The sequence below is a fragment of the Chenopodium album genome, chromosome 12 (genome assembly GCF_948465745.1).
Source record: "Chenopodium album chromosome 12, dcCheAlbu1.1, whole genome shotgun sequence".
Lineage (NCBI taxonomy): Eukaryota > Viridiplantae > Streptophyta > Magnoliopsida > Caryophyllales > Amaranthaceae > Chenopodium > Chenopodium album.
In genome coordinates, this window is record NC_137845.1 from 14,015,810 (window position 1) to 14,032,270 (window position 16,461).

At 31.3% G+C, this 16,461-nt stretch overlaps 2 protein-coding genes and 1 pseudogene across 2 annotated transcripts; all 3 read left to right on the forward strand.

Moving 5' to 3' along the window:
* Window positions 1-2,329: 2,329 nt before the first annotated feature.
* LOC145572077 (GATA transcription factor 16-like) lies at window positions 2,330-3,489 on the forward strand. The gene is made up of 3 exons (XM_081631098.1): window positions 2,330-2,552; window positions 2,674-2,787; window positions 2,873-3,489. The coding sequence occupies exons 1-3, from the start codon at window positions 2,529-2,531 to the stop codon at window positions 3,176-3,178; spliced, it is 444 nt and encodes a 147-aa protein (XP_081487224.1). The 5' UTR covers window positions 2,330-2,528; the 3' UTR covers window positions 3,179-3,489.
* A 2,740-nt stretch (window positions 3,490-6,229) lies between these two features.
* Window positions 6,230-7,802, forward strand: LOC145570927 (uncharacterized). Its single transcript, XM_081630045.1, has 3 exons — window positions 6,230-6,334; window positions 6,428-6,442; window positions 7,286-7,802. Exons 1-3 carry the CDS (start codon window positions 6,230-6,232, stop codon window positions 7,799-7,801), a joined length of 636 nt encoding a protein of 211 aa, XP_081486171.1. The 3' UTR covers window position 7,802.
* A 5,268-nt stretch (window positions 7,803-13,070) lies between these two features.
* LOC145570928 (serpin-Z2A-like) lies at window positions 13,071-14,632 on the forward strand (annotated as a pseudogene).
* Window positions 14,633-16,461: the final 1,829 nt, after the last annotated feature.

Genomic DNA, 16,461 nt, shown 5'->3' on the forward strand with positions numbered 1-16,461 from the left:
CAGCTATTCAGTATATAAATAATTTTGATTAATATGCTTTTTATTTTAGTATTTAGAGAATTACAATGGTGGGAGATGAGAACCGATCCTAGGATCCCCTAGAACTGGAAAGAAAGCTCTAACTACTTGAGTTATGCTTTAGGGTCTGTTCACTTCAGCTTAATTTCAGTTTAGTTCAATTCAACTCTTAATTTCCTTTCTCATAAAATATTCATTTTAGCTCAGTTCAGTTCAGTAAATGTGAACATACCCTTACTCTCATTTTGATTAACATGCTCGTTTACATTACCTAAATCTTCATGAAAGTTCGTGACATAAAGGTGTTGTAAATAAAAAAATTAGAGAAAGTAATTTTAATCACCATACCTATTCTCGGTAAATTTTTCTTTAATTGATTCTCGCTTTCTTAACTAAGAGTGTTCAAGAACTATATTTTGATTAATGGGAACTATCTTTTAGGACACCCAAAAGGAAATATGAGATATGAAACGGAAGGAGAATTAAATAATATTCTGTATGGAATACACATGCTTGTTCTTGAATATATAAAAAAAGTTGTTCATGAAGGCATATACTTCCATGAATGAGTAATCTTATATTCATGCACACTTTGATTTTTGCTCTATTTATATAAACTGATTCCTTTTTTTTTTTTTTTTTTTTTTTTGTTGATATATACTTTTAAAAAAATAATCATGTAACATCATCTAGGTTTTATAGAATATTATTTATTTTACTTATTTTTAATTATATACAAGTATATCATTAGTCGAGTCAATGGGTAAACATGAAAGCCAAAATATACAACTCATCTAAAAAGAAAAAATTCAAGTTGATCTCTGAAATTAATCTGAAAATATATCTCCTTTCACAATATATTGTTTTTTCTTAGAAATCAATGCATAAAAGTGACGAAAGGAGATAAAATAAAATATTAATCTCAGAGATTAAACTATAATCAGAGTATATCAAATTAACATAAAATAAAATATAGTCCATAGAAAGGAGGGTACGAGGGTTAAACACATAACCACCTTTGCAAGAAATGCAACAGTAGCCGCATTCTTGTATTCCAAAAGATAGTGAATCATGCAAAGCTGCAGCAAACTAGCAAATCCCTTATAACCTAATCCCTGATATCATCACTAGTCAAACTTACATTTGACTGAAGTTTGGTGATTGTTGATTGTATCACCACCCACCTTACTACAACTATACTAGTTTATTTCACTAGTCCTTTTTTTAATAATTTTTAAATTCCATGTCTAAAAAAATTATGATCGACAACAATCACCAGCACGAACATCTATTTTAATAATCTTTTCAAAAATACAGAGCAATTCTGCAGTTTTAAATTAAAGTTTTTTTTATTGATTAAAAGAAAATTTCCTTTGATCATATTTTCACTAACATATTATGAAAACACGAATAACTTACTTTGGACTATCATGTAAAATATTTATGATTTTGAAATATTATGTAAACTAAAAGTATTCATGGTCAAGTACTTCGTTGTTATGGTATTATTGCAACATAATAAAATAGTAATACGAAGTACATCTTTAGAAAATACAAAAAACAAATCAAGACGGATCTAATATGACTAATAACTAAATCAGATGATTATTTTATTCTTGTATATATACGGAGTACTCTATCAGATCACCCTAGGTAGTCAAAGAACAACGTAAAAGTTATAATGTTCACATGATTAATTTGTTCCTTAAGCATATACGAATTATCACTGTATATATAGTCAAAAAACTGTATTACTCCCTCCGTTTTTGAATAGTTGCTCCACTTTTCTTTTAAGACCGTTTTTAAATACTTTCTTTATTTCCTTATTTAGAAAGCTTTTATAATATTTAAATCATTTCCCTCAACTAGTGGACATAATTTTATTACTTTTAGATTCTCTCTCCTCTAATTTACGTTCCACTAACCCCACTACCTCTATATTTTATTAATTTCTCCAGAAACTCTACGCATAGAGAAATGGAGCAAACATTTAAAAACGGAAGGAGTAACAATGTAAAAGTCACAGTTATGTTATACTCCGTAACGAATAACATAAGAATAAAAAAAGGTCCTCTACTACAAAGTACTCCGTAATCGATAGATAGTGGTTATATATATTTTTAAAACCGTAAAAAATCAAATGAAGCGAGTATCATAAATGAACGTAAACCTAAAATAAAATATGACAAGGGTAATCTGGTAATTTGGTAAGTACTCAATTAAAAAGAGAGCATGCTAGGGTTCGGCGACCAACAGCAAAATAAACAGTGCTCCTTCACTTGTTTAAATACCCACTCTCTGTCTTTCTTCTTTCCGCTGTTTTCTCTCCCCGCCCGCCGCCTCCTCTTCTCTCTTTCCTTTATCCCGCCATTTTCATTTTGATCATCCCTTCATTTTCCCTCTTTTTCCCCTCATTTGATCACTCTTCGTTTTTCATTTTTCAATTTCATCTCAATCTTCTTTTCTCTTCCTCTGATTTCCCCTTTTTCTCTCTCAAATTCAAAATTAAAATGATGTTAGATCTAAAGGAAGAAGTGAGTATTCTTTTTCATAATCCTTTCATTTACCCTTTTGTGATTATAAAGTAATGTGATAGTTTTATTTCGTGTAATTTGTATTCTTGGTCTAATTTTGATTATGTGTTTAAATTTACAGCAACCTTGTTCAGTATCGGAATCACAGAGTAGTAGCAGCGAGTTGCTGAAAAGATGCACGGATTGTCAAACAACCACCACCCCTCTATGGCGAGGCGGCCCTGCTGGTCCTAAAGTAAGTTAAACCCATTTTCTTGTTTTCACTTTCGCATTACCTAGTCGTGTTAATGTAATTAATCATTTGAGTTTGTACTCCGCAGACGTTATGCAATGCATGCGGGATCAAATACCACAAGCGACGAAGGGCGCTTCTCGGGCTCGACAAAGGCAAAGTAGAAAAGAAGAAAATCAGCAAAAACATGAGTAACAACAACAGCAACAAAAGTAGTGGAAGCAGTAGTAATAGTAGTGGAAGTAGCAGTAATGGAATGCCACCATTTAAGATTAAAGTAATGGCTTCAGGAGGATTTAGGCAAAGTGCTGAGAAATTAAGAGATAAATTAGGTGAAGTTGAACAAGCGGCTATGCTTTTGATGGCTTTGTCTTATGGCTCTGTTTATGCTTAGTTTTTTTTTAGGAGAGAGAATATTTTATGTTTTCCGATAATACCCTTTTCTCTGACTAGGACCAACAACGTAATCTTACTCTTTCCTACTACCCCTTATCTTTATTTCCAATGTCCTGTTTTTTTCTTTTTCCAATTTTACCCCTGCCGAAATAGGCTTCAAGTTTTGTGGGGTTAAGGGTTTTTTTTTTTTTCCTTTTCGGATTTGTTATTTATTTATAATTAGGGCATTGTTGTAAAAGTAGATAGTGTGGTGTTATTTTGGCAATTTGCTGAATTATCAAAGGATTTTTGGCTTGAGTATCTTGATCATATTATTCTTTTATCATTATTTTCCTTTTTGCAAATTTTTTTTGCTTTATTTGTATGTTGTGAAAATTTGTACAAAAATAGAAGCGGCGGACGTATTTTCAACCTTTTGATTGTGATCATACTCATTTCATATCATCCGCAAACATGAATTAGGTTATTGTTCGCAAATATTGCCTGACGTGTTTTGATCACATCCTTATTTTCCAAATATTCACTAATTGCATGAGTTAAGGGTTTCATGACTAATGTGGCATAAAATAAATTTATCATGAAAGATTAGTGTGACATTTAAGACGAGTAGTCTGAAATTTAAGCACATTTCCATTGTGATCATGGCCTAAAATGAAATAAACCGTCGTGAAAGAAAAGTGTGACAATTAAAACGAATAGTCTAAGGGCATGTTCGGCAAAATATAACTGTGAAGGTAGCTGTTAGCTGTGACGGTAGCTGTCAGCTATGTAGATAGCTTTTAACTGTCATTAAGCTATCAACTGTGAAGATAGAAAATTTAGATATGAGTATTCGGTAGAGTAGTGGTTAACTAGCTGTTACATTTAAAAATCAATATTTTATATTTAATATTATAGATAAAATTTTCAACAGCTACCTCAAAAACTAACTTTAATTTTAAAAGCTAGTATTTCTAACTTTTTATAAAAAGTACCTTTATCACTAAAAGCTACCCTAACTACTAATTTGCCAAACACTTATGTTTTTTGTTAAGTAGTGGTTTGACCTAGTCAAATCACTAAAAACTACTCAAACGCTAGCGCCGAACACGTCCTCTAAAATGTAAGTTCATTTTCATTGTGATATGGCTTAACATGAAATAAACACTCATAGAAAGAAAAAGTGTGAAAGAAAAGTGTGACAGTTAAACAAAATGGTCTAGCTTAAGCACATCTTCATTTGGATCACGCTCATCACAGTAAACGTTCAAACTCTGATTAATGAATGCTAAATTGGTCATTTTGGGTATGAAAAAGAAGTGGGAAAAATAAAAATACATAAAAATTCTACTCAAATATTAAATGTATAAATTTAGAAAAACGGAAAAGAGAACAAATATCGATGAAAGAAAGCAACGTTTCATATTTGGACCTTTGGGTTTATATTCAAACATCCAAATGAATAAGAACATCTGGTTGGTCTTTTCAGTTATGAACATGCATCAGATATTTACGGTAGAAATATTGTTTTTAAGTGTAATTTTAAACGATTCCGGGCTACCCGGTAACGGCCCGTAATATCTCGACCTAAATGGGCCCATTAAGAGGATGGTTTGTGGCCACGTGGGTCAAATTCCAGTTTATGAGCCTTGTACGAACTGGGCTAGCTAGCTTGGTTGACCTTATTAAGTTTGAGTCAATTTGCAATGAATTGGCCCACCAAAACATCATCAAAGCCATTCATAATCTCTTATGAACTGTATCCAGCAGTGTAGATGCATATAAAATTCATTTTTCAATTGTTATTTATGTATTTATTTATTTTTATTGAATGGAAAGTATATTTATTACCACGTTTTGAATAATGTTTGCACTTTGAATATATATTAGATTAACCCCGTACAATGCACGGTTTTAAAATAAGAATTGAATCATAGACTTTTAACACGTAGTGAAAGAAAATAACTTTCTCATTTTTCCTAACTAATTTCTAATGAAATATGAATATATAATTTTCAAAAGTGCATAATTTTCATTTTTAATTAAGAAATTTGAATTAAATTATATTATTAACTATTGTTAACAACTCGTAAATAACTAAATAACATAATATGTGTTGAAAACCCAAAATTTAAAAATTAAAAATTCAAATGGAATATATTTTTAAAGCTATGTTAAATAGGGTAGCTTGAAAAAAAAATGACATCATCCTTACATTTTGGAGGGAAAAAATTAAAAAAAAAGTGACACGTAGGCAATAATGACATCAGCGGTTGTTATTTTAGTATATATATAGATAAATAGATTTTTATAGTTGGTTACATTTTGTATTTTGACACTATTTCTTACCATGTTTTGGCACTATTGCTTGAGATTTATTCGTAAGGAAGAAAACAATACTCGTATAATATAAAGGTATTCACTCCCAAAACAAACACAAATATTTAATGATTGGCTATTGACGGTTAACTGATTTGACTGACTATTGACATTAACTAATTTGATCTACATTATCTGTTTGACATCAAAAAGTTAAAAGCTATGCCCAAGCAACTTTTTCGTTTTAACTTAAAGCTAGCTTTTCACATGGCTGAAAATTCCTTTTATCAAACAAAATTTTTAACTGTTTGACTAAATGAAAAATGTAAAACCCAAAAATCAATTAAAAAAAATAAAAATTGAAAAACCATTTATAACAAGGGCATTGTAAGATACAAGCCCAAGCCCAAGCCGAAAACATGAAAATAATACAAAGCTCAGTCATAGGATGGACCAGGCTGTATGTTTTCATATTCTGGAAATTTCTAGAGCCCAAAATATTTAGAAGACACGTAAGACATATTCCAGAAGTCACCAGAATGAAATGCCACGATTGACATCTAGTCTCTCGTGTCAAAAGCGTGATTATTTCTAGTATCTTTAATTACACCTTCTAGAACTTCATTAAATCCACTAATTAATTTCTTTAAAATCTTTCATGTTTTGTAATAAGCTCATTGCTCAACTTATAAACATCAAAACTAGCCACCTTTATTCAAACAGAAAAGAACCAAATTCCAGAAATAGAAAGATGTTGCAATCGAGATTAAGAGCTGCTGTAATTAGCAAGAACAACTTAGGGGCAAATTGGACATTTGCTAAAAGATTAATTAGTGAAGATAGTAAGGCTCCTAAGGTATGCACATTTTCCTTAATCTCTTCTTTCAATTTATAAAATCATCAATTCTGTTACATATTCTGTATTATGCTTATTAATGTTATTATAAAGGTGTTTAAGAGTAAGGTATGTCTTGTTTAGCATGTTTTATGACTAGTATTAGCATTTGACATTTGGACAGGTAAACGATACAATATATTACAATAGACACCCATCCTAGATTTTAGTAGGTCATATATGATTTAAGTCGATAGGTAGCATTCTCACATACGATTTAAGTCGATATTAAGAAGCCGAGTTAAAATCATGATTTATTTTAATTTTTGTAATGTATTTTGACTGTATTTAAGACTTTGAGGTAAGAACAAATGTCCTGCTACTATGTATATATGTTTGTTACAATCTATATTTTGAGAATATAGACTTATCAATTCATTCCATTGTAATATTAAAAATAAAAGATATATCAATTAATGAAATTGCATCTTGAAAAACTGTTTAAGTCAATACATGTCACTTATTTTTAGAGGTGTTAAGACCTGAAAAATATCCGATTTAGATTTGGACTCGCGTGGACATAATAATTTAGTATAACTCGACTTTAAAAGTTGACCTAATCCGACCTCATTAGACTCGATCCGATCATCCAAATTGACACCTCTACTTATTTTAGGACGGTTTTATACAATAGAGTCTGGGGCCAAGCAAAACTACCCGAATAGGCCCCATCATATTTCCCTTATGCATCAAGTAATAGTTTTTTTTATTTTTTATTTTTTTTTTTTCAATTAGATGACTTATGTGTTGTTTACTTTGCATTTTTGCTAATAGTTGTATTAGTCCATTAAATACACCAATGTTTTTCATAATGTAATATATTTGACATCACATAGACATAAATATGATAAATTAGTCAATTTCAAGTGCAATGAACAAAAATTGACAATCTAATCTATGTTCTTGTCATAGGGAAAAGATGCAGAGGAGGCAGTGAAATTCAAGGCTGCCACCGCACCGCCTCGAACAGCCACCGATGAACCTGATCCACCAGTCCAACCAAAGTCACCAATTTCTTCATCCCAAAAGATAGGACACACAGAAGTGGGCCACTCATCAGAGCCCAACATTCAACAGAGGCGTAAAATGTCAAACCAACCGGCCCAATCAGATGACACAGACGCTCGAAAAGCCCAAAATCGAGCCCAAGAGGAAGACAACAAGAACTACTTCAAAGACCACAAGGCATCTCCTTTATCAGAAGTGGATTTTGCTGATACGAGGAAGCCTGTAACGCAGGCTACGGATAGTCCGACGTCGTATTACGGGAAGGAACTCGGATTGATCCTGTTTACACCCGAGCAGCAGGATACGGCCGAGGCTTCGTTACTGAGGGCTGTTGAGATATGGAAGTGGAATAAGATTAGGGGTGATCCTGATTCTCCTCATGGTAGAGTCCTAAGGGAACTTCGTCGTGAATTTTGGTGATCAATTGGCCAAATCATGCTAAGATTTAGGGTGATATGTAAACATGCTAGCTATAACATGTCGAAGATGATAAAAATGAACACTCACTTAATTTTAAAGTTAGTATGTCTTTGATTTGTGTATGTAATTGGTAATGTTTGCTTCCAAACTGTTTCATGTGATACATGACGCATTTCATATTATTGAGTATTGTGTAATTGAAATATGGATTATGTCTAATGCAAACTTTACCAAATATGTTTAGTTGGTAAAGTTTCAACTCAAATTGAGTAAAATTCGAGTTTTTTTCTTAGTTTACCTGTATACAAAATAAAGGAGATTATAAACTCTTTTCTACTTCAACAAATCTCAAATGCGTCCTAAGTGGGCTCAAAAACATCCAAATAAACATTGGCGGATTTATATAGCTCACTTGGTGAGTACATGCATCCCCATTTTTTGTACAAATTTTTGCCTACACCCCGGGTAGCCAGAGTTGCCTGCACCCCCACTCCTTTTTAATGACGTCATCTTGGTTGTTTTTTCAGTTCTGGATCACCTATAAGATGTTCATTTTCATCATTGTATATGTTCACTTATATATCATTAAATGTTCATTTCTTTAGAATAATTATTAAATGTTTAATTATGCTAATACGACATGAAATATTCAAATTATTATATTTTTGTGTCAGGCCCGTTTCTAAGATTCTGGTGGCCTATGGGAGAAATAACAAATTGGGCCCTAAATTATACAGTAAGGTAAAAAAAAAAAAAAAAAAAATTATATATAGAATATTTTTTCTTCAAAATATTACATTAATTTTATTATAGCTATTGAATATTTAAAAATACACATTTAAAACTTAAATTTAAGCATCCAAAGATGACTATTAAACATTTCTTCTGTTGTATTGTGAACTACTCACTTTTATGGTAGTCCTTATACTTTACTTAATTTTTTTTTCACCCACAACTCTACTTTATGAGGCCCAATTCTATTTTTTTTTTAATTTTTTTTAATAAACTTCTTATTCTCTATCTATCAAAATTATCCACATATATGGTCGTCATTATCACTTTTTCTTTGTTTACATAGGTATAGTAAATGACTAAAAATAAGGGAATCGATGGAGTATGGTACAATAAAAAAACATATTAGAGTAACTTAACTTTTAAATTAACAAAAAATATCAAAATTAAAATTTACGTAATTGAAACAGAAAACAAAATATCAAATTTACGAAATAAAAACCATTATAAAATATGTCATATTAAAGTATAATATTCTAAAATTACAGAAATTAGCTAGATTTGGACATAACATTGAATCCATAATGGAATACATGAAAACAAGAGCATTTATTATTCATCTAATCAAAAATAAATAAATAAATAAAAAATAAAAAACTAAGAATTTATTCAAATTCCTATAAGGCCATAACTAAAACTGAACCAATTGTAATTGGGTCCTTCATCCCTTGGGCCCTAATGCCCTGCCCCAGGGACGGCCCTGTTTGTATTTGTGTTTGTAGATGACTATTTATATCAGTACTCGAAGAAAAAAAAAATGTTCATTTCCTTCTTAATAAAATGAAATGAAATTGTATACCACAAAAAATTGAACAATTGGATATTAAATTAATGTATAATACAATTGTACATATATTATCAAACACAATAAACTTCTCAATCCAAATAGAAAAATTCATGCTTGTGATATTGGTTCACATTGCTTGGCAACTCTATGCCCTTTTGGTTTCTTTCTTTTTGTCATCTTCTTTTTTTCCTTGCTATTGTGCGGTCTAACTCTCTATGTACGATTCTTTTTTAACTAATAAACAATTTATTGTAGATTTAAGCAAGAATAAATGTTGAAAATGAACCAATTTTCATATGAATATAAACATGGATGAGTATAAAACATGATCGATATGAAAAATAACAATTATTAGAATATAAATGAATATATATTAATATATAAATGAACATATATTAGTGTGGAAATGACCATCTATTAATATGAAAATGAACAACTATTAATACATAAATGAACATATTTACGTAATTCAATTGGATATGAACATCTATTGATACATACTAACATACATGAACATATATTAGTTTGAAAATGACCATGAAAGATCATAATCGATGACCGTATACATAAAATATATACGTAAATAAACACTTTTGAAGCTATCAATATGTGATTGTCCTAATATGATATATCCATATAATATGAGAAAAGACATATATTGAAATTCAAAATTGAAATGAACACGTAATATTTAAAGAAGATGATGAAAACATGAACATTTATCAAAATTTTAATAATTGTATGCTAATATGTGAAATAGTGAATGACCATATACTATTATGTGATTGAACATTTACCAAAATAAAAATAAACATTTATTAAAATATTTTTCCACTCCAAACTATGATAAAGAATGAACATTATTATTACGTGAATGATTATATACTAATATATGAATGAACATTTAAATATAAATGAACTTATAAATAAACTATTATATATGAATGAACATTTATATTATTAATCTATTAATATGTTAATAACAGTATACTAATATATAAATAAACATTTATCAAAATGAAAATGAATATTTATAAAAATAAATAAATAAAAAAAAGATAAGTACAAACTAAATTTATTAATACTTACATTTCTCAAAAATCTTTGTTTTTCTTCTCTGAAACGGTTTCCTTTATTATGCCAAAATTTAAAAAAAAAAAATTAAATAAAAAAATTGAAGAATGTATTGGTTTAATTTATTAGTTTTTGAACAAAAATTACTGGAACTATAGTATTATACTTACATTGATATATTTTTCATGGTTGCCTTTTCAATTATGTTCTTGAAATGCAATCGCAACAAAAAATTAGTAAAACCTAGGTTATATACTCTTTTTTGTTTCAAATTTGAACAAAATAACTTACTCTTTTTCGAATTTCGCCTTTTTTTGATGAATTTCAAAGTGATTGAACAAATTCTTGTGATAATTTGTGATAATTTTGTAAATTATTTTCCATTAAAGCTTTTGATGAGAAAGAAATTAGCTGAGAAATGGGTGAGGAGAGAGAAAATGGCTAAGAAATGGGTGAGGAAAGAGAAAATGCAAATAAAGATTTTGATTTTTTTAATTTTATTTTTGTATTAGGGGGTAAAATCTATTAGTGTGTAGTGGGTATGGAGGTAGGGGGTTTTGATGGGGGGTGTAGGTAGAGCTCTTTACTCTAGGGTGTAGGGATAAATAACTCCATTTTTTGGAAAAAAAAATTCAAATGTATAGGCCTATTTCAATAATAAAAAAAAAGCCCATGAATCTACACTCCCGTTTAAAGCCCAAATATTGATATCCATAAGTACAAAGCAACATTAACGTGAAAACACTTCTAGTTAATTATTTTTTATATACGAAGTATTAAAAAAAAAAATAGCTATCATGTGAATCTCTGTGTAGAGGAGTTAAACTTACCATATTCTTTCATTTTTATACTCCGTAAAGCCTAAAAGCCCTTTTTTAATTTTCTATCTCCAACTCAAGATACCAATATACCATTGAAGCAAAAAAAACGTACCTTGCCAATTGGGATTCAGTTTAACGAACCTTGCTGTCGCCCTCCGATGCCTCCTTGCCGCCGGTAAAGGTTGTTGGACTCCGGTGATTTTTTTTGATGTACTTTGGACATTTTATTGCTTTGTACTTCCTTCGTTATAAATAAGATGATACATTTTAACTTTTGACACCATTCATTATTAACTTTGTTTTAACTAACATTTGTGATTTATAGGTATAAAAAACATAATTATGTGAAATCTTGTTAGATTCATTCAATGTGTACTTATTTAATAGTCAATTTTTAGTATTTTTGTACAATAATATAATTAATGTTAGAGATATGAGATATCAGAAAATATATGAATTTGTCAATTAAAGATATATTAAATTGAACTTTTGCATTGACAAACGTAGTAAAGCAAACATGTCATGTAATTTGGAACGAAGGAAGTACGTTGGTATGCTAAAGTTGGAAGCTTATTGTGGACTCTCGTTTATAAATTTCTAGGTCCGCCAGTGCAAATAAATTATGCTTAATTTCAATAAATCGTGACAAATTGAAAATTAAAAAATTTCCACCGAAACAGAAGAAGAGAGAGAGCAAAATATACAGGAACACAAAGTGGATTGGGGAAGAAGAAAACCTTGAAATAAAGACGCATAGTATTGAAGAACTTAATTCATAAACTAGGAATAAAAAAACACAAAATAATTAAGCGAATTAAACACAATTATGCAGCAATTACCACTTTCTCCAATTAATTCCTCAAGAATGATTCTGTCTTTTGCAAGAGTTTTGAGCACTTCTCCTCTTTTATTTCTTCTCCGAAATTCAAGCAACATTTTCAGAAATAATTACAATGCCAAGTTTTATGTAAGTCTTTCTTTCTACTTTATAATCTAATGATATTTGTTGCATCCTTGTTTCGAGGTCAGACTTTTGAGCGTTATTTCTTTCATAATTTATTGATAAGAATCATTAATTTCGATCATTTTTTTGAATGCACTTGTAATTTTTAGTTTGAATTTTATTAGTAATGTAATCAATTTTCTGGGTTTTATAATGCATGATGATACTATGAAAAGGAGAGTATAATTGAATTTTATATGCACTCTTGAATTATGGGAATATGTTGCTTCTTTTAGATGAACTTTGTATTAATAAATTAACAGTGATTACATAATGTGACTTGGAATTTTGTCCCGAGTGTATCCGTGTCGAATCCTAGACATTTGGACAGTGGTAAAACATTTGGACACTTCATTTGTGCTAAAATCTAGAAAAATCTTCAAAAATTAGTTGAGTCAAACACTTGGATACATGCCCGTGTTAAATATGGGTATATGAGTTCGAGTAACATACATAGTCGATTAGTCATAGGTATATATTGTTGGAAGAATTATGCTTAAATTTCAAATGACACATACCCAATAATATTCTGTGTAGATTGATTCGATCATAACAGGTTATAGCAGAAACATATTTGACTGAGCTCTAAGTTCATGATTAATGAGCATAAGTGGTCAAATTAATCCAGTACTATAGTTATAATATGTCATTTCAATTCTTTAGTTTCTAGAATGACCAAAAAAACAGTTTCCCTTTCATGATACTAGTTGAGTAGTTGGAGTAATCTAATTATTAATCTTAACTGTTTCTATGGATGAATGGTGGTAGAAATGGCTTTAATTTCAAAGGCTGATGAATGCATCGGCTATATGGCTAATGGGCAGGGCTCTAAACTCGTTGCATAAACTTGTTGCGTTGTCTATGGCTTTTCTAGATTCTAGATGTTCATCATGTTACCAAATACTGCAGGGGACTTTTGCTACGCGTTCAGTTGGGCAGCAGCAGGAGCGCAATTACACCAAACATAGCAAACGCAACTTCACTGTCGACTTGGCTAGCATATCTCCTAAAGATTCGAGCAAGAATTGCAAAAAAGATTTCAGTTTCAATGTAGCAAGGCACATCTTGCTAGATGTCTCAAATAAGACACCTCAAGAGAACCTTTTCTGCTCTCCTGTCTCGACGAGTGCTGTTTTAAACATGCTTATTCCAGGATCCAAAGGACTAACCCGTGATCAATTTGTTAATTTGCTTTGTTTGAAAGAGAAGGAATTGAACAAGTCTTCCATGAAGCTCCTTGATGTTGTAAGGCCATTCAAGGGTGGAGAGGGGCCTAGTATCTCATTCAGTAATAGCGTTTGGTTTGACCAACAATGTCCACTAATTCAGTCATATAAGGAGCTGCTTGAAAATGTCCATGATGCTGATGTTAAGAGTGTTGATTTGTTGTACAATGTACGCATACCAAACTTTCTGTTTCAGTCTCCAGTGCACACATTTACTCATCTTAATACTTGATTCTAGTAAATTATATTGTAAATGTATGAATTGCACTCATATGGAATGCTGAATTCCTTATTAATGTAATGTTACTGCGCCTGTGTTTTGAAGGCTGAACAAGTGAAGGAAGAAGTCAACTCATGGAGCAGGACAAAAACTGAAGGGATGATCAAAACTATTCTGCCAGAAACCTTGTACTACAATGACACGATTGTGATTTTGGCGAATGCATTACACTTTGAGTTGGAGAATTCAGATGAAACATTAATGGATCCTTCAGGAGCGCAACGTTCACTGTATTATTGTGGAGAATTTGAGGGTTCTGAGGTTCTTAGAATGCCAATAAAAGGAGGCAAAAAAATAGCAGCAGGACAAGATCCTCGAAGCTTCTCAATTTACATCCTTGTTCCGTCGGAGAAAACTGACCTTTCCAATGGGAGATCTCTTGTTGGAAGAAGAAAGATAAGCCTCTCACAATTCTTAGAAGAAATGAAAATGGGCACAAAAGTTTTCCAGAAGAAGGTCAATAGACATAAAAAGGAAATCTCAGATTTTTCATTCCCAACTTTCAACATTGAAAGTGAGATGTCATTGTCAAGTAAAATGCAACATTTAGGCTTGACATTACCATTTCAGGCAGGCAAGAATGAGCTCATGAGGTTTATTGACTCTCCTCTTTCGGAACTATTGTATGTCACAGATGTTACCCAGAAGACTCGAATTGAAACTAATGCGAGGGGAACATCTTTTCTGTTGTGACTTCCACAACTCTCAATGGCCCTGCACATCGTTTCCCAGCAACAACACCATCAGAGCAGAAATTTGTGGCTGATTATCCCTTTCTCTTCATGATTCAGGATGATTTCTCTGGTGCTGTTGTTTCTGTTGGCACAGTGCTGAGTACTGATTTGTAGACTTAGTCTTTTAGCTTGATCAACTGATACAGTAAGACCAGATCAAATCAAATCTTAAGTACAGTACATATATTAGGGAAATTTTGTCAAATGTTTACAAATATTAATTAGAGGTATACATATATGTAGGTTCTGCCTATCATATCAAGGTTCATTCTATCAATATACATGGCTGATTTAGCATTCAAATTTTGTGCCAGCATCTTAATTCTTTCCATTGAAGTTTTCCTCTTATTCGATTCTGATTTATGATTCATTTATATAATGTTGCAGTTATCTGATTAATTTGACTTGCATGCAACCAACTGAGGTTAGCATGAGTGGTAAAGGGCCTCTTGCTCCTTAACCAAGGTCTCGGGATCGAGTCTTGGGAAACTCCTTGTAGTAGTACCAACAAATATATATATATATATATATATATATATATATATATATATATATATATATATATATATATATATATATATATATATATATATATATATATATATATATATATATATATATTGTTTGCATGCAAATAATCAAGTCATATATGTCTATTACCTTACATCTACCACATACTAACATTACGATTAGCTAGTTAGTATCAAGTATACTATATTAGATTTAATTTCCATTTATCTGATTAAATGAGCATATTTTTTTTTTTTGGATCGATATTTAATTATCTATTAGCTTGAAATTTTATTTTATCTTTCTGAAATACTAGATGAAGCCCGTGCAATGTACGGTTTGTTTGAATTTTTAAAACAATTTTTTTAAATTAATGTGCTAACATTGATTATATATTTAGATAAAATTCCTAATATTAAAATATAATATTTTTATATTTAATTAAATTAAATTTAAAAATCTCATTCGCCAATTTTGCTTACGTAGCATTTGAATTATTTAATTATAAAATATTTTAACAATCTCTTATTTAATTGGCTTCTACTAAAATTTATAATCCTACATAACGCACTAAGAAAATTAGATCCTACGTGACTCTCTAAAAACTCGGGAAAAAAACTCCCCTTTATATATACTACCTCCGCTTCAGATTACTCGCAACAAAGTACAAGTTTGCGGAAACCTAGGCAAAAGATTTTAAGTGTAGTTATTAAAAAATAAGGGAATTTACTTAACTATTAATCCAACCCCCCAAAAAAAGAAAAAACAAATTTAACAATAATTAAAATGATTAACCCCCCACCACCAACAACACTGCCCCACCCGCCACCACCACCAAGTCACCAACAGCACCGAAACCACTCACGACCACCACCACCACCAACCCAGCGAACCCACGAAAACCACGACCACGACTACCACCACCGACCCACGAAAACCAAGACCACCAACATCACCACCAATCCCACGAAAACCCACAGATCTGAAAATTAAAACCCACAACCACAAAAACCCTTGAACCCACCACCACCACCACCAACCCAGAGAAACCACTCACGACCAACACCAACCCACAAAACCACGAACCCTTGAACCCACCAACCCATTGAAACCACTCACGACCACCGCCAGCAGCCAAACCCACCGATCTCGCAAAACCACCAAGTCATTGCACCCATGCACTAACCCAACGAACCCACCGATCCCACGAACCCACGAAACCCTCAGATCTGGAAAAACCTTGCGAATGGAGTTGGAGGAGGAGAGAGAAAAATAATGGGAATGAGGAAGAAGATGAAGAAATTTGATGATGAAGGAAGAGAGTGAAAAATAATGGGGATGAGGAAGAAGATGAAGGATGATGAAGGTGGTTGAAGGAAGAAGGTGGCTGGGAATTGGGATGATAGATGAATTTAGATGGAAGAGGATTGATT

What these genes read in the sequence shown, in the direction of transcription:
- LOC145572077 (XM_081631098.1), top strand. Translation starts at nt 2,529, where the DNA reads ATGATGTTAGATCTAAAGGAAGAA. An exon ending in TGTTAGATCTAAAGGAAGAA is followed by an intron (nt 2,553 to 2,673) that starts GTGAGTATTCTT and finishes TTAAATTTACAG; the next exon opens with CAACCTTGTTCAGTATCGGA. An exon ending in GCGGCCCTGCTGGTCCTAAA is followed by an intron (nt 2,788 to 2,872) that starts GTAAGTTAAACC and finishes TGTACTCCGCAG; the next exon opens with ACGTTATGCAATGCATGCGG.
- LOC145570927 (XM_081630045.1), top strand. Translation starts at nt 6,230, where the DNA reads ATGTTGCAATCGAGATTAAGAGCTGCTGTAATTAGCAAGAACAACTTA.